The sequence below is a fragment of the Oryx dammah genome, unplaced genomic scaffold (genome assembly GCF_014754425.2).
Source record: "Oryx dammah isolate SB20612 unplaced genomic scaffold, SCBI_Odam_1.1 HiC_scaffold_3, whole genome shotgun sequence".
In the NCBI taxonomy this organism is placed as follows: domain Eukaryota; kingdom Metazoa; phylum Chordata; class Mammalia; order Artiodactyla; family Bovidae; genus Oryx; species Oryx dammah.
In genome coordinates, this window is record NW_024070187.1 from 4,445,836 (window position 1) to 4,469,765 (window position 23,930).

Below are 23,930 nucleotides of genomic sequence, written 5' to 3' on the forward strand. Positions count from 1 at the left end.
TGCTCAGAAGTCTGGAAACCCCCCTGAGCCTAGCAAGTTCTAACTAGGTACAGTTTTGAGAAATTGGGTCTAAATAAAGACACTTGAGGCCCCTACTAGGAGGTTTTTGAGAAATCTTGGACTCTAAATTGTCCTCTTCTTAATTTGAGATTATGCAAAGGGAATTCATAATTGGGATAGTATCCCCTTCATCAAAACCCTTTTCTGCTGTTGTCCCAGTAAACCAATTGTTTAATACTCTCAGGTGTGGTTTTTGTTGTTGTTCAGTCGCTCAGCTGTGTTCAATTCTTTGCCAGCCCGTGGACTGCAGCACGCCAGGCCTCCCTGTCCTTCACTATCTCCCAGAGCTTGCGCAAACTCATGTCCATTGGGTCGGTGATGCCATCCAACCATTTCATCCTCTGTTGTTCCCTTCTCCCGCCTTCAATCTTTCCCAGCATCATGGCCTTTTCCAATGAGTTGGCTCTTCACATCAGGAGGCCAAAGGACAGGAGTTTCAGCTTCAGCATCAGTCCTTCTAATGAATATTCAAGATTGATTTCCTTTAGGATGGGCTGGTGTGATCTCCTTGCTGTCCAAGTTGTCACCTATTTGGGTGAGAATAAAGGCAAGAGGATTCTCCTTTAGTGTGCCTGTCCATTTGGGGGCAGTAAAGGAACTGATTCCAAGTGGTTGCCATGTCTTAACACACAGAAGAAATGCCAAATGCCACCCCAATTGCCAGGTTAAGGGCTTGGCCTGTGACGATGGTTTAAGAGGAGACAGGGTTAGCAGGGCACCGCTAGCCCAGAGACTGCCTCTGTGTGATTGAGAAACAGGGACTCGTTCTTCTGGATGTGTGCAGCCCCACAAAGAGGTGCCCAGAGGAGGACGGGTCCTCACCCACCCTCCCAGGGCCTCCCAGGTGCCCTGAAACAGCCACCCGTGCAGCTTCTGTCACTGAGCTGCCCTGCAAGGTACCTACTGTATCACCTCAAAAGAAGGAAGCAAGCTTCCTGTCTTATCTGAGGGTGGCAGAAGGCTGTTTCCACTCCAGACGCTGTGACTTGGGTTGACGTGATCCATTCCTCTTCCCCAGCCATTGCAGCGTGGTACACACAAGGAGTTCCAGTTCAGCGTAGGGGAATTTGGAAGATAGAAATCAGTTCAGTTATTAGTGTAGTCTCACATCTCTCAGCTTGTCATGGTTGAAATCTTCAATCAGTGGTTCCCAGTTGCCACTTCCTTTTCTAATCCATTGACCTTGACTTGTGGCCAGGGCACCTGGAGTCCTTGTTTTCCTTGAACACTTACTTCTACCAGGCAGGGGTATTTCCAAGCTACGCAAATAGCACGACTCCTTTCTTGTAGGCCCCATGCCTGACTTCTTTTACTTTTCAGTGGAAACTGCTGTCAAAGTAACAATGAGCTTTATCTGTGTATCTTTGAGCTCAGTATCCTACCGATGTTACAAATATCTTATTAAACTTTTCCTGGCTTTTGTATTCATCACTTACTGGGTCCTTAAGTTTGTGCCAATGTCTGTCTCCCTGATTGCGTCTCGGGTTTCCTTTTCTCTGGATTGCCTCTAGATTTTCTTCTCCTTGTTTGTTGTTTTGAATTTGAACTATCTCCTCTCCCTGGTCCTTGCACAGTGCTCTCAACTGGGCCTGTTGTGTGGCATCTGGATTCCCTCAAGTTCTTTGTTTTCCAGTTTCACTGAACTTTCTAATTTTTTTTCCAACTTTGTATCTCTAGCCATCATAGAAGATCTACACCCTTTCCAAAAGACCTCTTTAAAAATGTTGCATGTTAGAGATAATCTCTTTCTTAGTATTCTCCATAATTCTTTTTTTTTTTTCCCCCCATTTCAATACCTCAGATGTGCAAGAGTTCTTTTATGAGGAAAAACTCTAGGATCACAGAGCTGATGTCACTTTTGAGAGGATGGGTTCTTCTCATAACATATTCCATGATTTTGTTAACACTCTCTCTGGACCTACTCATGTTTTTTAAGCAGATATGGTGGTGGTGGTTTAGTCACTAAGTCATGTCTGACTCTTTCGAGCCCATGGACTGCAGCCCACCAGATTCCTCTGTCCATGGGATTTTCCAGGCAAGAATCCTGGAGTGGGTTGCCATTTCCTTCTCCAGGGGATCCTCCAAATCCAGGGATCCAACCTCAGTCTCCTTCACTGCAAGCAGATTCTTTACCAACTGAGGCACCAGGGAAACCCTAAAACCTCACATTTTTAAGCAGGTATACTGGACTGTTGATAATCTTAAGGCATCTTCTTGATCAGCATATTTGGCCCTCACTGGGTCTTCTAAGCCATTTTTATTAATGAACTTAACAGCAAATTCTCTACAGTTTGTTTGGAGGCAGGAAAAGTTGCTATTTTAAAGAAATCCTAGAATGTAAGCTCCACAAGTGTGGGCATTTTTTTTTTTTTTCTCTTCTGCTCCTTTATATCCTGTGCCAACCACTAGAAAGAATGTCTGGCATATAACAGATGTTCAATAGTTATTTGTTGAATGAATAAATGATAAAATTGGGTCATTTTTTATTTCACTTTTTTACCTCTGTAGAACTGTGAGGATGATTTCGTAGGCAAAAAATCTTCAATGCTTTTGATGCCATGTAAACCTCTTTGTAACTAAAAATTTAGGCCACAGATATCAAATTCTCAGGGCTTCCCTGGTGGCTCAGATGGTAAAGAATCTTTCTGTAATGCAGGAGACCCAGGTTCTATCCCTGGGTTGGGAAGATCCCCTGGAGAAGGGAATGCTTACCCACTTCAGTATTCTTGCCTGGAAAATTCCATGGACAGAGGAGCCTGGTGGGCTACAGTCCGTGGGGTCACAAAGAGTCAGACATGACTGAGCAATTAACACACACACACATCAAATTCCTATGTTTTGGGTTATAGTTTCTCTGAATGTGATTCTCTACAATGAAGGTAATATACTACTTTTCAGCCTATTCCCTTAAATTTATGTATCTTTCCCCATAGTCCGTTCCTTTTGTTTTAGCATTTTGGTTTGAAAAGGCTCCTGTATTGTCATTGTTATTGTTAATCTTTTCTTTCCTGTAGTTTACAAGAAAACCAAAATGAAATCTTTCCTAGCCCAGATCCTAAGAGAAACCAGATCCCTATGCTCACCCAGAATGTCTATAATCTTACATCCTTTAGTTCCTTTCTAGAATCTATTTTTTAAAACATGACAAAACATTTTTACATGTACTCAATTTTTAAAATTGCCTTTGCATATAATCTTAGTGAAGAGATTATATGTGTGTATTTAATCAATCAAGCAAGATCTGTCCTTACAGAAACTTTTCTTTCCACAGCTTGTTACTTTCATGTTATTAAAACTATATTATAAATTATACTACTCACTGACAAGGTCTTTGAAATTCTTATTAATTAAAATAGTATTAGCAATCCTTGTGTCTCTGGTGGCTAACATATATTGAGGGAAAATCCTAAATTTGTCCCATATTCCTTCAGAATTCTTGGGTGAGTCCCACTATCATAGCTAGGCTTAAAATAGATCCTATGTGTACTTAAGCTTGGACCTAGATGTTAAGGAAGACTCAAAATCTTTAACAGTTAAGTCAAAAATCAAATTTCTTAACTCTGAACAGCCATCTACTTGATGAATATAACTTTTACTTTTATCGTACATCAGTACAATGTCCTGATAGCCTCATTGCTTTCTTTTTTCTTTCCAGTCTTTGGTGTCCTTTAAATGCATAGTATTTTATTAAAGTTCATTAAACCTAATACTTTGAGCCAAGTCTGTTCATGTTTGTTCTTGAATGTTGTACACTGGATTTCTATTCTACCCATGGATCTCTTACTAAAGGAAAGGCCTTTAATATTTTGACTAGAAAAAATAAAGTACTTTATATACCCCTAGTCCCAATTTATAAAAATATATATGTACATATAAAGGAAAAGGGTAAATTTACCACAATTTTATACTAATTTTCTATATTAAAGCTGTTAGTATTATAATAATTATAAAAAATACTTATTACAGAAAAATTTCCTAGATATGCATACTTATATTTGATATGAATGAATATTTAAGCAATTATTAACTACTAAATTTAATACTATTAATTATTAATTTTTCCATCTTCAGAACTGGAATATAAATACTGGCTATTTATAATCCCATTTTTAAAAAATAAGTCTGACCAATGCTTTGGTTTTTCAAATTTCACTGCCATTTTGAATTTAATTGTGTTATGATCTCCATTACACTGTCAAGCACACACAATTACTTCCTGAGCTAGTTCCTAATTTTTAGCTTTTAAAAACTGAACGTTGTTCACGGTCCTTTTTCTCTTACTTTTTAAAAAAGTCCTTATTAAAGAAAAAAGAACTACTTATTAAAAAGATCTGTCTCTTCCAGTATTAGAACAGTTGATATGTTCTAATTCTTTACTTGTGGCAATCTACACAAAAGCTCTGCTCAAAGAAATGCAATGAGAAGAACCTTGCCTTGAGCAAGTTACCTGTCTCTGTGAACCTGTTTTCTCACCTGAAAGACAGCAGAAGCAGTTCCTAACTCAAGGAGGCTTTCTATGAGGTGAATGGAATCAAGCATCTGCTGTGCTTAGTCCAGTGCCGGGCTCCGTAGATCCTGCCATCACCATCGGGGACTGCATGCTTGTACAGATTTCAACAAGGCAGCTGAGCAAGAGTGAATGTCATTTTTTAGTAGCATGCCACTGTTTCCATCTCTTCTGTCATCACTCCTAAGAACAATGTCACCTCACCCACCTGCTGGTCTTATTTTCACTAAAAAATGCTACCTGGCCTTTAGAGATGATTTTTTTTGTTTTTCACTTGATCTTGGAAATGCCAGTTAAATGTGAGATTTGCTTCTTCTGTCAGATATTCCAACTTACCAGTTTTAGGAATTCCTCCTCTAGTTTTTGTATGGTTGCATTTATACAAGCACCTGAATTATTTTTATGTCAACCTTGTAAAGACTTTTGAAGAACAAAAAACAATTTTATACCAAATAACTGTTTCACTTTACTGGTTTCTCACATTATCATGACCCTTGATAATTTCCACTGAATACAGTGGTTTGATGTTTTGTAACAAAGAGAAGCCAGTGTTTCTTTTCCCCATTTCACTCAAGGATAAATGATCCATTCTCTATAATCAAAAATAGACAAGGTCAACACTAGGATTATTTTATAGGTTTTGTATCTAAAAATAATTCTGTGATAAAAATCCATTTTAAATCCCTGTGATATTCTTCAATGCTCAAAGTCATATCATTGTGTTTTTAAAAGGTAGTTAATAAAAGAATAAAAATCTTTTATGCACATTTCTTTCTTTTGGAATCTCATTCAAAATCATGAGGTCATAGGCTTTTGAAAGTTAATGGACTTTACTACATAAAGAAATTTTAAAGAAATAATTGTTGACTTAAATGAGAAGAAAAGCCTTTCTGAGTTTGAGGTTTTGTTCTATTGTGCATAGTATGCGTGCATGTTCAGTCACATCCAACTCTTTGCAGCCTGTGGACTGTAGCCCACCAGGCTCCTCTGTCCATGGGACTTCCCAGGCAAGAATACTGGAGGAGGGTGGCAGTTCCTCCTCTAGGGGACCTCCCCAACCCAGGGACTGAACTGCATCCCCTGCACTGGCAGGCGAATTCTTCATCACTGAGTCACCTGGTAATCAATTTTGGCACTAACCTATATCTCCAAAAGCAGTCTTCTACAATCTGAGTATTTTAACAATTTTCAATAAGTTTACTATGAGAAGTCCACAGGGATATGAAATGTCAGATATTACAGAGTAAAGATGAAGACATTCAAGATTTGGGGGTTCTGTTAGTTTATGCTGTGTATTTTCCTAACTGGGCTTTAAATATTATGGTGAAAATAGCTCATTTAATTTTTGGAATCCTTGGGCTAGAAGAGAATATCAAAATCATTTGATTCAGACAAAATCTTTTCCACATTCTTTTAGGAAAGCAAAGCAAAACACTAAATCATCTTTGCTCTGTTCTGGTTCGCACTAATTTTGCAAATCTCAGAGATTTATTGGCCTGTGTCTTAGTTTCTGTACCATAATGAAATGCTAATTTCATTTTCATAAGATGATTTCTATATTGAATATAAGATAACGTGTCAAATCAGGTTTTTTTAGGTTTAATATTTATGTATTTTTACTTTAAAGTAATTTCAAACTCTCAAGAATTTCTAAGTATAACAACATTTTATATTTTTACTGAATTACTCAGAAATAAATTACTACTAGATTGTTTAGTGTGCATCTCCTACAACCAAGGACATTCTCCCATGTAAGCACAAGAAAGAAAAAACTGCCTTTACCCTCTCAGGGTCAGTGTCAGTGGGCCTGCTGATTTAGCTGACAAAGACTGATTAACGGAAGAAAAGGAATACACACATTAATATTTTTATTTGCATGGGAGTTCACAGAAAAGAAATGAAATTCAAAGAAACAGACTCAGGAAGTTTTGTACCCTTCTTAGCAAATAACATAAGGTTTGGCTTCAGGGGGCAATAAATTGTAGGGCAGTAATTAGGAGATAAATGGAGTATTTATATAAGGTTTATTTACGCAGGCTCATTGTGCCTGCTGGTGCTTCATCTCCAGAGATGAGCTGTTCTTCTCATTCTGGTACAGAAAAAGGACCAAATTTATGCTACCTTCACAAAAGGAAATTGATACCCTGCTTTCAGGGAGATCATAACAATCCTTGTATCAGAGTAGCGTATTTTTAGGGTGGTGTATTCTGGTCCCCTTCACATCAAAATCAGAAAATGAACCCTGCTAAAATACTACCATCTAATACTCGGTCATTCAATTTTTTGCCAATTATTCTGTTCATGTCCTTTCTAGAAAAAAGAAGGATAGAACCCAGGATCAGAGACTGCATGTAGTCTTTCATGATTTTTAGCCTCCTTCAGTCTGGAACAGCTCCCCAGTCTTAATTTTCTTGACCTGACAGTTTACACATTTTTAGCACAAATGTGAAGTTGTGTTTCTGAAGGCATCTTATCAGATGTCTGGATTTTTCTCACTATAGGTGATTTTAATCTTGATCATTTCATTAAGGTGGAATCTGCCAAGATTCTCCAATGTAAAGTTATTCTTCAGTATTTCTTGTAGTATTCACTAAGTACTGGAGGAGAGAGATCCTGTGAAATTATGTAAAGATCCCATTCCTCATCAAAATTTCAGGCACGAGTTTTAGCATCCATTGAGATTTCTATTTAAATTATACTGTGCTGGCTGCCAAATAGTGATTTTCTAATACCATAATTTCTTCTACATTTATTAGTCACTATTCTAATGTAAAGAAAAGATCTCTTCTGTCCCTATTTATGTCTATTTCTAAATTTTTATCAGTATACATTAACCAATCCTGTTTTATTTAATGAGTTACAATGCATTTTATTATTACTCACTTTGATGCTGGAATTGTCCCATATCTAACCAGTTCTTTAATATTTCCTAATTCTGGCACAAAAAGAAATTCTAGGCTCATCATTTTCACCTGCATATGAACATTGTGGAAGAAAGAAAGAAATACAGGAAGGAAGGAAGGAATATAGACCATTGCAATCTTTAACAAAATTTATGTACCACTATAGGAGGAAAGCTATTTGGAGTAAGTCTATTATATAAATGTTAAACAATGACTGCAAAGTTTAAAACCATATTAAAAAAATAATTAAAATTATTTTTAAATTTTAAATTCAGTAAAAAAAAAAAGGAAGCAAATTACAGTGTGCACACCACACATTTCTCTCTCCTGAACTCAAAATTCAAAGTCCATTATCAACAGAAAATGTGGGCAACATCAGAAAACTATAGTTTCTACCTGAACTGAATGCAGACTGCCCTCTAGAGGCACCATGTAATCAATACAATCCAATGTTTCCAGCTGCAAGTGAACCTATTTGTATCTCCGGGTAAAGTTTTCAGAAGCAGTTCTCTTTAAATATGTAGGCTTCACTCTACACATGAGCTTCCCTGGTGGCTCAGTGGTAAAAAACTCACCTGCCAACTCAGGAGATGTGGGTTTAATCCATGTGTCGGGAAGATCCCCTGGAAAGGGAAATGGCAACCCACTCCAGTAATCTTGCCTGGGAAATCTCACGGACAGAGGACCCTGGCAGACTGGAATTCATAGAGTCGCAAAGGAATCAGACACAACTTAGCCACTAAACAACTGTACACATACTAATAACTCATGATTTCCATGTATTGTGTGCCACCTCTAACAAAACTAATGCAAACAATCCAGCAAAAAAAGTGGCTTCCATTTTATCAGCTAGACAAAAAAATGTGATCACAAGAGAAGACATCAAATTGTCATATGTTAGTTTGTGACTTTTGGTAAAGCTGTTAGCAAACTCAAAATCTCCCCAAAATTTCATGCAGAAGAAATGTCTCCATAATTTATTCCATTATTTCTTCACCATCTGTAGATGAATCCAGTGTGGATTCAGCTTGGAAACTGCCTCACTGGGCGGTCTTCACTTGGCTCTGAACCTTCATATGTGCTGCTGCAAACTTCAAAACTGCTGGTGAATTAAAATCAAGAACTGTAGTCACGTCTTGAAACTCCAACACAGGTGTAAAAAATCCACATTTAAACCAATAGAGTTTAAATAAATAATACTTAATGAACAATCAAATAGAAAGGTAAACTATTTCTCTTATCATAAACATTTTATATAGCTCTCAAGAATATGATGTCTAAATTAGTCAATACTTCAGATATAGTTATTAGAAGTATCACTTTCTCACTTCCTTTGCAATAATTTAAAATAATTTGAATAAAATTTTTTTGCCAATGGCTGTTCCTTAAGAAAAAAGTCGTTTCAAATATTTGTCCCAATGAAATTCAACTTTAACAATATAGATTTAAGAGAATAATTTTAAGATCATATTGTTTTATTGATGATATTTCTACCTAAATCCACACAGTCAATATTAAATAGCAACGAGATACTGAGGAAAATATTATAATTATTGGACATGACTTAAAATTTAGTCTTCCAATCCTCCTAGAGAATGTCATAACTTGGTATTATGTACAGATCTGAGCAATACATTTTGATAAATTAAAGGAAAATTATAGTTGACACCAAAATGTGGTTATATTCATATGAATATAACCTGACCTAATTTTCTACTTCGTTTTTTGATATAGACACAATTATAAAATGTATAATGTTCCTGCTGAAATGCTTATTTCCAAGAACAGTGTAGAGGAGGAAAATTTTTGTCTGGGCTCTGTAAGAAAAAACAGCTTAATAAGACACAAGCTCACAGGTTTTCTGTGACATGGGAACCCTCTTAGGAAATGAAGACCTGAAGAAGTGGGAAAATCTAAATACTTTTGTACTAAACTGATCAGAGAAAGACAATTGTGGAAAAGTAACTGTAACATATGATGAGGCTAAAGGAAGATAAGAATTAATGAGGTCTGTTCACATGGATTCCTCTTCTTAATTTCCCATCCTTGATAATAAAAATGCTTCTTTCTTCCTAGTATAGGGAGGGCATCTTTCACAAGCTAATTTTATCTCCTGTTTGCAGGAAGAAAGAGGGGAGGTCAGAATGATTTTTTGTATCTGCTGTTTTTCAAGTATCTTTTGTTCAAAATAATCCTTATGCTGAAGTGACATATTTTGGGGTGGCATACTCTGCCATTGTTCCACATTCACAATAAAATTTATAATTTTGCTCTGCATGTTCAATTTTGTTTTCAATAAATCAATATGAGCATATTTCCTCTGCAGACAGTGTGCAAAAGCATTAACCACATGATACAAATGTCAGAGTAAGTGCCAAGGATTTCTTGACATAAAAACAGAGGTTTAACTTATTTACAATGCTGGTTGAGAAATACGTTTCCTATCACCTGAATCTTTAAGAGTATTCACTTTTTATATTCTCTGCTTCTTTAAAAGAATGGAATTTCATGCAAATAAAAAACAACCTTGATGGTAGTATGCCATATTAAAACAACAATAATAACAAAAACACCAAGGAATCTACTCCTATTGACCCATAAAATTCTCAAGCTATGTCCTTCCTGTAGCCCTGTTGCTGCTGCTGCTGCTGCTAAGTCACTTCAGTCGTGTCCGACTCTGTGCGACTCCATAGATGGCAGCCCACCAGGCTCCTCTGTCCCTGGGATTCTCCAGGCAAGAACACTGGAGTGGGCTGCCATTTCCTTCTCCAATGCATGAAAGTGAAAAGTGAAAGTGAAGTCGCTCAAGTTGTGCCCGACTCTTAGCGACCCCATGGACTGCAGCCCACCAGGCTCCTCCATCTATGGGATTTTCCAGGCAAGAGTACTGGAGTGGGGTGCCAATGTTAGAGGGTGTTATTTTGTGTATTTTCAACCCTGTAATAAATGGTAACATAGCAATGTTCGGATGGCTTCTTTGCTCTTCTGCTGTCCCTATAGAGAAACTCACATCGTAACAAACTCTGGTATTCCAATGTCAGCCTATCCAGCAGATCTAAGATCTAAAAACGGGGTCATTTCTCTTAAAAACTCAGAGCTTGTTAGGAGAGGAGAGAATCATGCTTACTACTTGCTCTTAGACAGGATTTTATCCTTATTTATACTTCTCAAGCATCTACCTGACCACAGGTTTGATTCCAGGGAATTGGAAAGGATCCCTCAACTCGGAAATCCCTCCAGGACCCTGCTTGCTGGGGGCTTCCCAGGTGGCACTGTGTGTGTATTAGTCACTCAGCCGTGCCCCACTCTGTGCAACCCCACAGACTGTAGCCCTCCAGACTCCTCTGTCTATGGTATTCTCCAGGCAAGAATACTGGAGTGGGCCGCCATTCCCTTCTCCAGGGGATCCTCTCAACCCAGGGATTAAGCCAGAGTCTCCCTCTTTGCAGGTGCCTTTACCATCTGAGCCACCAGGGAAGCCAGAAAGAACCTGCCTGCCAGAGCAGGAGGTGTGAGACCTGGGTTCGATCCCTGGGTCGGGAAGATCCCCTGGAGAAGGGAATGGCAACCCACTCCAGTATTCTCGCCTGGAGAATCCCATGGACAGAGGAGCCTGGCAGGCTACAGCCCATAGGGTGGCAAAGAGTTGAACACGACTGAAGCATGTTAGCACGCATGCACCCTGCTTGCTGATGCCTAAAGCTCTATGGCTTGCAGCAGAAAGGTCTCCTCTTACAGTCTTCATAGCTGTTAGGACTTCCTCAGCTCCTTCTCCCACAGGCAGAAGTATTGAGATGAGGAGGGAAGAAATCACATAGACTCCGTGGAGAGAAGGCGTCTAGAGAGAATTGATGAGCAACCTACCCATGACGTTGTACTCCAAGCATCCCCACCTTCAGGATTCCCTGGTATCCTTGTTGACCTCAGTCCTAGTTGTTCCTGATTACTTGTTCTCTTGTCAAACATTTAATGATCATTGTGAGGCTCTGGAGGCGCAGTGATATCAGCAAACTAAAGGCGTGCCTGCCTTCAGGGTTTCTAATCTAAAAGAGCAAACGCGCAATTAACATCAAGTGTAATTAGCAGCCTAATTAGCAAATGTAGGTTGCTATGGAAATACATAGTTGGAACATTTTATGTCACCCTCCCATACTTAAGGTGAGAACTGCACGATGGCTAACATTTAGCCAGAAAAAAAATGCCAAGGCTTGCATGTTTCACAGTGTATATTCATCGATGCTGTATCCTGTCTCAACCTGTCACTCTGCACTTGTCAACGAGAATGTTTCACTAGCTCAGAGCAGTCCCAGTAAGGAGGCCAAACCTCATCGCTGCAGGATAGTTGTAAGAGGATGTGGTTTCTCCAGAACCGTGCTCACCTGTAACCTTTCGTGGTCTGAACAGCACCTGCAGCCGCACTTTATCTCTGGTCCAATCTGGCTCCCCTGCCCGCACGCTTCCCCAGAGCACCGCCGCGAGAGTTTTGGCAAAAGGCTGTGGCATCAGCTCAGCGACTTGGTACATCACAAAAGCAGCGGTGCAATAGACAGGTATGCAGGCTGAGGGCAGTCACAGAGTTCACGTGTATAAAGCAATATCGCCATTCTCTAGGCTCTCTTTTCAGACATGCAAAGACCACATTTAGACACTTTTTAAAATTATTAAGCTACATAGCCTTGGGTTAAACTCTTGAAATATTCATTCTTGCCGGAGGCCAATGCTACTTTGAAAATTTTGTGAGCAGAGCTTTTCTCTTCTATTACCTCCTTAAGCCACAACTGTTAGAGCTCCCAATTACTAAAATAATTCAGATACCATGCCTTATGGATCTAAAACACATTTACACAGAGTAATTTCTTTATTGAGTAATTTCTTTCTCCCACCAATAGCCAGGAGCACACTCAGACTACTAATCACAGTAACAAAAAGGAAAACCTAAAAGTCACTGCTTGATTGTAGTATTTTAGACAACACTGCTCATTCTGTGTCTCCAGAGGTTGCAGTCCTGGTCTTTGAACATCTGGAAACTTTTCCATTATAGAAGAACACGCTATTGATTTATCCTTGTCTTATATTTGAAAATATGCTTTGTTCTCCAGAATCTTCCCTAAAAAGACTTGGCTTATGATTTAAGATCAAAGCATAACATGCAACCTTGGTGGGAGGTTGGGAGGGAATGTGGACATTTGAGGGAAAAAGAACACTAGTGTCCTTAATTCTTGCCTTGGTGTTGCTATCTGCCACTTAACCCCTCTGAGTCTCATTTCTCTGTCTTCCAAATGCAAGAGAGAAATTAAGTGATCTTCGGGTTATTCCCAAGATTGTGGCTTCTGTTTTCTCTGTTGAGTGTAATTGTTTTCCTTAGGAGTTTATACTTCTTGCGTGAACTAATGAGGCAACTATAGCATGTAACCATAAAAACCAAGTCTGGGGCTTTGGGCTTGTGTGCCCACCAGCAGTGACTTTTGGTGACTGGACATTCCATGGTTTAAAGTATAGATATCCAGCGCTGCTAATGTACCAGGCACAAAGAGTTAAAACCACAACTCTTCTACAAATATATAATGAACATATGTCCACAGTTTTAATTCAGCTCATTGATGAGGTTTCCATTCAAAGAACATTTGAAGAGTTGGGTATTTACAGGCAATTTAATAAAGGAATGTTAGAGTAAGATGTTAGACTAGATACGAAAATGGTAATGCCCTAAGAGGCAGTAAGCCATAAACTTGAGATTCTTTTCTACCAGAGAGGATTCTACAAACTAACAATGTCTTGGCTGTAATCAACTAGTAGAATTTAAATAATTAAGTAATCCTTGAATGAGCCTATTAAACAATGGCATAAAAAGACTTTATCAGATAATTTTTTGGGGAGACATTTGCACTGAAGACCCTTGAATGTGTAATAAAAGTCTGAGGGCTCCAAATATACTTTCTCTGATACACCTCTTTCTCTGATTCCTCCAATTGCTGGGTTACTGGGCAGATTGTTAACTCTCAATGGTAGTCTAGGGGAAAAACAGTTCAGAAATCATGCATAAATTAGGGAAAACTATTTGTAAAATAAGCTTCATAGTCACATTGGCCTAACCTACTATCCTATTGGTAAAAAATAATTCATATTAATATCATTTCTATTAACTTTCTAGGCTGATTTATTCTTTGAATGACAGGTCAGAAGGAGCAACAGTAACACAGGAAGTTTATATCCATGTAAGTTTAAAGCAAGCAATGAGTAAGCAAAGGGTCTAACAGGGATTTACTAGACTTCTTTGTCACCGTCAACTTGGAAAACTCTTAGCCCAAGAATACTGCCTCTATAATTCTCTCTTCACTTGAAATGTCACAAGGAGGCCACCCCAAATAAAGATTTACTTAACAGTATTTAATTCAAGGAGTCACTTTTTAAATTTTTCATAGTTTTTCCATGGTAAAAAAAAATACATTTTTAAAATCAAAGTGTACTCTTAGACAAAGAAAGCCACAGTAAGATTTGAATTTAAAGTGGCCACTCGTGGCGATAACTTAAAATGGGTCAGTGATTATTACCTTTTTCAGTTCAGTTCAGTTCAGTCACTCAGTCGTGTCCGACTCTGCGACCCCATGAACTGCAGCACGCCAGGCCTCCCTGTCCATCACCAACTCCCGGAGTGAGCCCAAACCCATGTCCATTGAGTCAGTGATGCCATCCAACTATCTCATCCTCTGTTGTCCCCTTCTCCTCCTGCCCTCAATCTTTCCCAGCATCAGGGGCTTTTCAAATGAGTCACTTCTTTGCATCAGGTCGCCAAAGTATTGGAGTTTCAGCTTCAACATCAGTCCCTCCAATGAACACCCAGGACTGATCTCATTCAGGATGGACTAGTTGGGTCTCCTTGCAGTCCAAGGGGCTCTCAAGAGTCTTCTCCAACACCACAGTTCAAAAGCATCAATTCTTTGGTGCTCGGCTTTCTTTATAGTCCAACTCTGACATCCATACATGACTCCTGGAAAAACCATAGCCTTGACTAGATGGACCTTTGTTGACAAAGTGATGTCTCTGCTTTTTAATATGATGTCTAGGTTGGTCATAAGTTTTCTTTCAAGGAGCAAGTGTCTTTTAATTTCATGGCTGTAGTCACCATCTGCAGTGATTTTGGAGCCCCCAAAAGTAAAGGCTCTCTCTGTTTCCACTGTTTCCCCAACTATTTGCCATGAAGTGATGGGACTGGATGCCATGATCTTAGTTTTATGAATGTTGAGTTTTAAGCCAACTTTTTCACTCTCCTCTTTCATGTTCATCAAAATGTTCTTTAGTTCTTCTTCACTTTCTGCCTTAAGAGTGATGTCATCTGCATATCTAACATTATTGATATTTCTCCCCACAATCTTGATTCCAGCTTCTGTCTCCTCCAGCCCAGCATTTCTCATGATGTACTCTGCATATAAGTTAAATAAGCAGGGTGATCATATACAGCCTTGACGTACTCCTTTTCCTATTTGGAACCAGTCCAGTTTTGTTCCATGTCCAGTTCTAACTGTTGCTTCTTGACCTACATACAGATTTCTCAGGAAGCAAGTCAGGTGGTCTGGTATCCCTGTTTCTTGAAGAATTTTCCACAATTTATTGTGATCTACACAATCAAAGGCTTTGGCATAGTCAATAAAGCAGAAATAGATGTTTTTCTGGAACTCTTGCTTTTTCCATGATCCAGTGGATGTTGGCAATTTGATCTCTGGTTCCTCTGCCTTTTCTAAAACCAGCTTGAACATCTAGAAGTTCACGGTTCGCGTATTGCTGATGCCTGGTTTGGAGAATTTTGAGCATTACTTTACTAGCGTGTGAGATGAGTGCAATTGTGCAGTAGTTTGAGCATTCTTTGACCTTTTTAGGAAGGTCAAAAAGATTTTGACCCTCTCTTCAGAAATATACATTGAACATATAACAGATATAATATAGTTTTGTAGTTAATTTGACTTAGAGTGACTCATAGAACCCCTGCATCTCATCCTGGATCCTAATCTATAATTCCCAACTGAGAAAAACAAGGAGCCACCTAAAAGGCCATTGGTGAAGCAAGTGGTCTCCATAGTTTGTCTCCCAAGCCTCTCTTGATATCTGACTCTGTAAGTCAGCTAACTTTCAGTGCAGGCAATGATAGGTTGTTTTCTTTGGAACTGAAGCAGAAATGCCTCTCACAGTGGAAAACCTGAGCCCAGTTATTTGGGAATAACACAGTCCTCTATAGTCTTGCTGTAGTGACAATTCACTAGCAACTCAAAAGTAGATTAAAAAGTCATAGGTCTCAGAACACAGTCTTATCCTGCCCCTTATAAGTCAAGTGACCTTAAGAAAAGGTATTTAACTTCACTAAGGCTCAAGTTTAATCGAAAAATCAGGATGATTAAGGGGTAGGGCCCTGAGGAAAGACATCTGGAGCCATACTCCTGACCTAATCAGCTAAGTATTACAGAATCAATGAGCAGATCCCGGGTGAGGATAATACATACCCAGTGAAACTAATGCAAGGTTTTGAAGGCTTTGTTCTGTTTGTGTTTAAAAGTTTGGTAGCATGCTTTTCTTTTTACTCTACTCCAAACCTTGGGTCATAATGTCATATTAAGACTATAATTTTGTTGCATGCAATTATTTAGTGATCTATAGAGGAAAGCCTTCCCTAGCAGCTTAGATGGTAAAGCATCTGCCTGCAATGCAGGAGACCTGGGTTCAATCCCTGGGTGGGGAAGATCCCCTGCAGAAGGAAATGGCAACCCACTCCAGTATTCTTGCCTGGAGAATTGCATGGACAGAGGAGCCTGGCAGGTCACAGTTCATGGGGTCGCAAAGAATCGGACATGACTGAGCGACAAAACATGCATCTGCATAGGTTAAAGCCTCTGTTAATGCTTCCTTTGTGTCCCAACTTTATCAGTTCTTTGAGGTTCAGTTCAGTTTAGTTCAGTCGCTCAGTCGTGTCCGACTCTTTGCGACCCCATGAATCGCAGCACGCTAGGCCTCCCTGTCCATCACCAACTCCCGGAGTTCACTCAGACTCACGTCCATCGAGTCAGTGATGCCATCCAGCCATCTCATCCTCGGTCATCCCCTTCTCCTCCTGCCTCCAATCCCTCCCAGCATCAAAGTCTTTTCCAATGAGTCAGCTCTTCACATGAGGTGGCCAAAGTACTGGAGTTTCAGCTTCAGTGTCATTCCCTCCAAAGAAATCCCAGGGCTGATCTCCTTTAGAATGGACTGGTTGGATCTCCTTGCAGTCCAAGGGACTCTCAAGAGTCTTCTCCAACACCACAGTTCAAAAGCATCAATTCTTCGGTGCTCAGCTTTCTTCACAGTCCAACTCTCACATCCATACATGACCACAGGAAAAACCATGGCCTTGACTAGATGGACCTTTGCTGGCAAAGTAATATCTCTGCTTTTCAAGATGCTATCTAGGTTGGTCATAACTTTCCTTCCAAGGAGTAAGCGTCTTTTAATTTCATGGCTGCAATCACCATCTGCAGTGACTTTGGAGCCCCAAAAATAAAGCCTGGCACTGTTTCCACTGTTTCCCCATCTATTTCCCATGAAGTGATGGGACCAGATGCCATGACCTTAGTTTTCTGAATGTTGAGTTTTAAGCCAACTTTTTCACTCTCCTGTTTCACTTTCATCAAGAGGCTCTTTAGTTCCTCTTCACTTTCTGCCATAAAGGTGGTGTCATCCGCATATCTAAGGTTATTGAGGTTATTTGCATACATTTTAAATAAGCATCTAATTTACTGTTAAGTTTGAGTTAATGTTTTGAATTAAACTTCATCACACAGTCATATTTATTCAACAACAAATATTTATGGAGAGAGGTCATACTATGTGCCAAGAAACAGGGCAACAAATAAAAGCAGACAAATGCCCTTCTTTCATAGGACATATATTAAGCCTGTATGGGGGCTGGGGAGAACAGTAAACAAATAAGAGATAAAGATCATAAAAATTTCTAAGGAGAAAATTAGAATTAAAGGCCAGTAGTGATGGGTATGAGAAAGCCATTTTAAATAAGTTCATCAGCAAAGGTTTTCTTAATAAAGTAACATTTAAGACAGACTCTGAAGGGCATGGGGGAAGCAAGACATGTGGAAGAAAGTGCAGACACCAAGCTCCTGTGTGAGAAGCACACTGGCGTGTTCTGTGATGGGCTAAGTGTGCCTGGAAAGGCAAGGCGGAGGGAAGTGGGTGATACGAGCTCAGAAACAGAGCACAGGAGCTGGTCATTTGGGGTCTTGGAGGTCACAGAGGGTCGTATCAAAATGATCCCCTCTGGGGTTTGGGCTCAACAACATGTTTATCACAAAGGAATGTAACACCAGAAAGTATTGTGACCTCTTGGCAGGCAAGTCTGATTCAGAATAGGTCAGGAAAGCTGCCTCAGAGGCTTAACATTCAGTCTAGTCCAATTCCATTGGACTAATTAATTAATTGGTAATCTAATTAACCTGAAGGATTTGGGGCACTTATTAAAGGAATTTTGAGACTCTTCTCAGAGGACTGCAGGAAACGCTGGGCATAGGCTAACAAACTTGATACTATACATATATAAGCTTTGGGGCCATGAAGAGATTACTGTATACCCAGTAGCTGCATATGGTGACATCACATGTGGGCCATGAGGCCCAGATATTCCACAGCCTGAGGAAAGTATAAATGGAAATATGAGGGTTGAGGTGTATTATTCAGAAATTTTTTCCTACTACAAATAACAGACACCGAAAAGCTAGCTTAAGAAAAGACAGATAATTCATTATAAAAGATATGGGGTAATTAGCAGAATATAAGGGTAGGAAGGCAGTCATGCCTTAGGGTTGATTCAAGACTAGAAAATTGCAAAGACTTTCCATCCCACAGCTCTGCATTTCCCTACCCAGCTGCTTCATTCTTAGCGCCCTCTGCACACAGAAGAGAATCTCACTGGCCAAGCTGGAATCAGTTATTTACTCTTGGTCCAATCAGCTATAACCAAGGAAATGAGGTCAAGTAGTATCAACAAGCATGGCTGTCAGAGCCTTTGCCTGGGAGCCACGCTCAAAGAATGTAGAGGGTTGGACAGACAGCCCAAGTAACCTCTGCCACATCATGTGATTAGATCATCCACCTATTTATTTTACTTGGAGACAACTTTGAGAAGTATTCCTGAAAAAAATTCCTACCCCAATTCAAGGGGTTGTTTTCAGGAGATGAAAAATGATGAGGAAGACAAAACAAATGTAAAGAAAAATAACATAATGAATACCTTTTTCTCTTGAATTATGTTTTTAATAAGAAGATTTCTCCATCATGTCAGCATGATACAATCAAAAGAAAAATGGACGAGAGTCAGAAAATCTGATTTAAAGTTTTACATTATCAGTTAATAGTCATGGGAGTGTAAGCAATTCATTCTGTTTCTCAGATAAATGATGCAGGTTGAACTAGATCCTTTTTAAGGTAACTTCCAGATACCCTTTGACTCTGATATGATATTTCCATTTGGTGGCAAATAATCCTAGGGATTTGTTGTCAGTTCATTGAAGACATAGAGCAAAAATGGCCAAGAGACAAGCTATAGAATCCTACACATCTGAGTGTGATCTTGGCCCTGCCACTGTTTTGGAGTTTGACTTTGCATAAATCAGTAAATTAGTTACTAAATCCAAGTTTGCTCACTCATAAAATGCAGGTAAATGCTGACTACTGTAATGAATTGTACCCACTGAATAAGAAAATGAATGTAAAGCACCTGGCATACTGGGAGTGTTTAGTTCTGGTCATTGTTATCAGCCTATGAAAATCCCTCGACTTGCTTATATCTTACTAGATTACTTAGAATAAATGTGCGGGTAAGTGAAACTTAAACTTCAATACTCTTTAAAGTTCTCTAATGGCAGCAACTAATGAATATGAGATTAGAGACCTGGAAATTCTAGGGGTGGGGGTATCATACATAAATAACACCTCCATGTCATTCACGAATATAATAATTTTTAATTACCTTTGTAAAATGTGGCTTTCCCATGTCCCCCGGGGGCAGGTGTGAAAGCATGGAGCTGGATAATAAAATCCTCGGTCTGATTGAGAGGAATACTTCTGATCCCAGAGGGGTCAGCCCGGGGGCCACGTCGAGTCATAGAAGTCCCTGTTCTGTGAAGGTAAGGAAAACCTTCTGCTTTTTCTCAATACACCCTTCAGCAGCATGGTCACTGAGAAGAACGCACCGGGAGAGTCCCTGAATCGTTTCCAGTAAGGCACTTCCTTGACGACTGAGAGGACAAAGTGAGCCTGTGCAAACTTCTCTTACACAGTCACTTCCTGTTACTAAAAAAACCCTCCACAGAAGCTCCTTCCAGTTTAAAGTGTGATGTCAGGGAACCGTCATTACAGGAAAGGGAGGTGGAGCTCAAGCTATTAGAAAGAGTGCTTAATGCAGCAGCAACTCTTATTGGGAGGGAGGAGCTAACCTAATGTATGCAAACTCACTTACACTGGGTTACTAAAATCCACACAATTCATGCCCATTTTTTAAAGGAAAAAAACAAGATTTTCCTGATAAGTTCTTTGAATTTTCTCTTGTTTCAGGATATTTATCTATGGTGCTTTATGTAACAAATAGAATTCAAGGGTAAGCTCAAGCTAGGAATTTTGCAGATACCTTTCTAGAAATACATCATGAATGACATCACAAGCTCTTAAGCTCAGCAGTCCTTCCAATTAGAAACCGTCTCTAATGAGCATTTCAAAATAAATCTAATGTAAGTAAATTAGAGAATGTGACTGACATTAAAAATATTTACATAACTTCTGCTTTGGTTTCTTAGTTCTAAAATGATCCAGGCTCGTTGTGGAAAAGCTACACTAAGCATAGAGAAAACTATAGTAATCATGTATAGAGAGATTTATTGTGGAGCTAATGGAGTTTGCAGTCCCCCCAACAAATATTGTCTTTCATAACTAATTTGCAAGGTTCTAGAATTGTGTAAGCCTCAGGCCTCACCAAACATGAATCAGCCTCTGAAATCCCCTCCATGCCTACTGCTCCTAGAGAGCCTCGCTTAGCATTGAGATCTGTGTGTCTCCTTCTGGGCCTCTCTCTCTCCCTGACACACACACATGCACACACACACACTCACATTCACACTGACACACATACTCTCACACACACACTCACATTCACACTGACACACATTCTCTCTCTCATACATACACACTCACATTCACACTCTCTCTGACACACATACTCACCCACACACACATTCACACTGACACATATACACTCACATTCACACTCTCTCTGACACACATACACACACACATTCACACTAACATACATACTCTCTCACACACACACACATTCACACCGACACACACTCACATTCAAACTCTCTCTCTCTGCCACACATACACACACACACATTCACACACATACTCTCACACACACACATTCACACTGACACGCATACTCTCACACACACACACATTCACACTGACACACATACACACACTCACATTTACACTCTTTCTCTGACACACATACACACACACACTGTTCTGTCAAACACTGTTTTCACTTAGTAACTCGTTGGGGATCCTCCTGTACCTCTCTCATTCACTTTAATGAACAAATAGTATTGTGTACATTCTTTCCACTTCTCCCTGAAAAAGAAGCATTTGTTTTCAAAGTGAGAAATGCCTCTCTGCTAATGATGAGGGGCCAAAAAGGCTTTTCTCTCCACTTCCTTCCTTCTCTTTTCATCCCCACCCCCACTCTCATACACATACGTCTAACTCCCAGTTAAGACTTGCTTCCTTCATGGAAATGTGTGCTTTTTTGTCGTGGCCATCTACTTTAACCCCAAAAAGAAACGTAATGATGAGAATTTGAATCCCCTCCAGAAGCCTGATCCTCGTTTTCTCTATTTATCAGCCCCTAAGACTCATTTGCTCATGACTGACTTCCCTGCCCATTCTGCTCACTTGTTTTCTGGGTCCCTCCTTGTATGGTGAAAACCTCACAGCCCTCTTGGTAACTAGTCCCTGTCTTCTGGGGACTTGACTGGAACTTCTCTGTCTCTTTAAGATATTGTTTCCCCTATCTCTTCCTTGATGACATTTTCTCATCTTCCTATACATTTCCAAGCAAAGGCGAGCAGGCATGTGGCTGGTTCTTGTTTTGTTTTGTTGGCTTTGTGAAATGTAAGGTAAAGGCATCTACAGAGAATGAGAGAGTAAAGGTGAAGTCCAGTGGTTAAAACAGGGGAAGATACCCAGGGGGCTCTGGCGGTAGAGAATCTGCCTGCAATTCGGGAGACCGGGGTTCGATCCCTCAGATGGGAAGATCCACCGGAGAAGGAAATGGCAACCCACTCCAGTACTCTTGCCTGGAAAAATTCTATGAGCAGAGGAGCCTGGCAGGCTACAGTCCATGGGGTGATAGAGCGTCAGACACAACTGGGTGCCTGAGCACACACACACATGAAATGGCCACTGAGAGACAGAGACGGGAGAGAGGGGCAAAGCCAGAGTGAGTTCCTGGGGAGCACTGAGGACCGCTGTATAAGAGCAGCCACTAACGAGTGTTTGGGCTCCTAAACCTTCAGTCTCTCCATCACTTCTTACCAGCTTAATTCTCTTCTCTTCAACTTTTAAATATTGAGACTTCATACTATTTTATGGGTAATGTTCTTTGTTCACCGTTAAGTATGATTTTATTTTACTTATTAACTTTTATTGAAGTGTACTTGATTTACAATGTTGGGTTAGTTTCAGGTATACAGCAAAGTTATATGTCTATATTGTTTTCAGGTTCTTTTCCATTATAGGTTATTACAAGATATTGAATATAGTTCCATGTGGTATATTGTAGGTCCTTCTTATTTATCTATTTTATATATAGCATTGTGTATCTATTGATCCCAAACTCCTAATTAATCCCTCCCTCCCTCCCCTCACATTACGAGCAATGTTCTAATTCACTCTTTCACATCCTAGCCAACGTTGATCATGACATCCAAGTTTTTCCAACCACTTGCCATACCACTCACAAGCTCTACCTTGATAAATCCATGGCCATTTCACATCTGACTTTTCACTTGTCCTTTCATTTGCATTTGATACTATTCACTAACTTTCTTAAAATGTCTTCCTCCATTGACTTCTATAAAAGCACCCTTCAACGCCCTCCTTTCCCCTCCGCTCTTTCCGTTTCACTCGCCGTCACCGGTCTCTCTCGTCACTGTCTGTGTTACACCAGTGTCACCCAGGGATCGGTACGTAGCGGGTGGCTCACCAAACTTCAAAACATGTGCTGCTGGCTTCCGACACATACACTTACTAAACGTGGAGTTCTTTTCTAGATTCATATCGACTTCACTCAGCATTTTCAAAGATCAGTATCTTTCCTGGTAAACCTGTTTGTCCTTTCTCCACTCTCCATCTCCCACTTCCCAAGACGCACCCATGTCCCACCACCCCCCCCTCCTTCACCAGACCATGCAGTTTCGCCGTGCTTTTTCACATGCTGTTTATCCTTCATGGAAACCCTTGCCTCCTTGCCCCTTGCATGAACTGTGTCTCCAACTGTGTTTTCATGTGAATTACTGTGAAATCATAGTACCTCCCTCTTTAGTCTCACAGAGTTCTCTGGTCGCCTTTTGCTCTGTCCTAAATAAATACGTTCTTTAAACCTCATTCATAGGCTTTATCACCCTGGTTTGGTAATCATTTATGCATAGTCTTCCCTACTAGTCACAGATTTCCTGAGGATGGAGTATGAAGCGTCACATGAATGTGTCTAAAGTCTCATAACATAGGTTTTTCTAGAAGGTACGCGTGTTATGCAGCACGTTTGGTTTCATGAACTATGAGAAAAGTAGACTTATAATCACCTTATCTCTAAGAATCCTTCACAAATAATCTCAAAGTCTACAGGAGGGATATTGAATATACACTTAGAAGCTCAGCTTCTCATCCTAAAGCTTTTGACTGGCAGTGATTGTCAGATGCCCGCCTACCACTGCTGCTTCGAGATGTTAGCTATACCACTCCCAGGGCACTTTGTGGTACCACTCATGGTGACAAGTAAGCCTAATATGCGGATGTGCTCTCCAGAGCCCAGACAGAGCTAAACACTATGAAAATGGAGAGACCTTTCTTTCCCAACTTTAGCTACACAGGCCCCCAGTACTACTTTACACATCCAGTGTTTGCCAGAAATATGTGTGACCGTCTTTTTGATTTTCATCCTTCTGCAAATGGGGAAACTGAGGTTCAGTGAAGCTAAGTACGTTTCTCGTGGTTTCTACTATAGCTAGTAGGAATTGCATTCTGGACCTAAACCCAAATCTGTCTGGGTTGCTCTATACATCCTGCTTTTAATTACCTCTTCCTAAGATAAGAATCATTTGAAGTGACTGGGCCTGAGTTCAAGGAACAATGTTACCAGGAACAATGCT

At 39.9% G+C, this 23,930-nt stretch overlaps 1 protein-coding gene across 1 annotated transcript in view; it reads left to right on the plus strand.

The window, feature by feature from the left end:
• TNIP3 (TNFAIP3 interacting protein 3) overlaps nucleotides 1-23,930 on the plus strand; it is a 114,908-nt gene that overhangs the window by 43,720 nt on the left and 47,258 nt on the right. Inside the window, exon 6 of the mRNA XM_040238373.1 lies at nucleotides 19,514-19,631. Coding sequence (XP_040094307.1) covers nucleotides 19,514-19,631 — 118 coding nt within the window. The remainder of the gene's footprint in view (nucleotides 1-19,513; nucleotides 19,632-23,930) is intronic.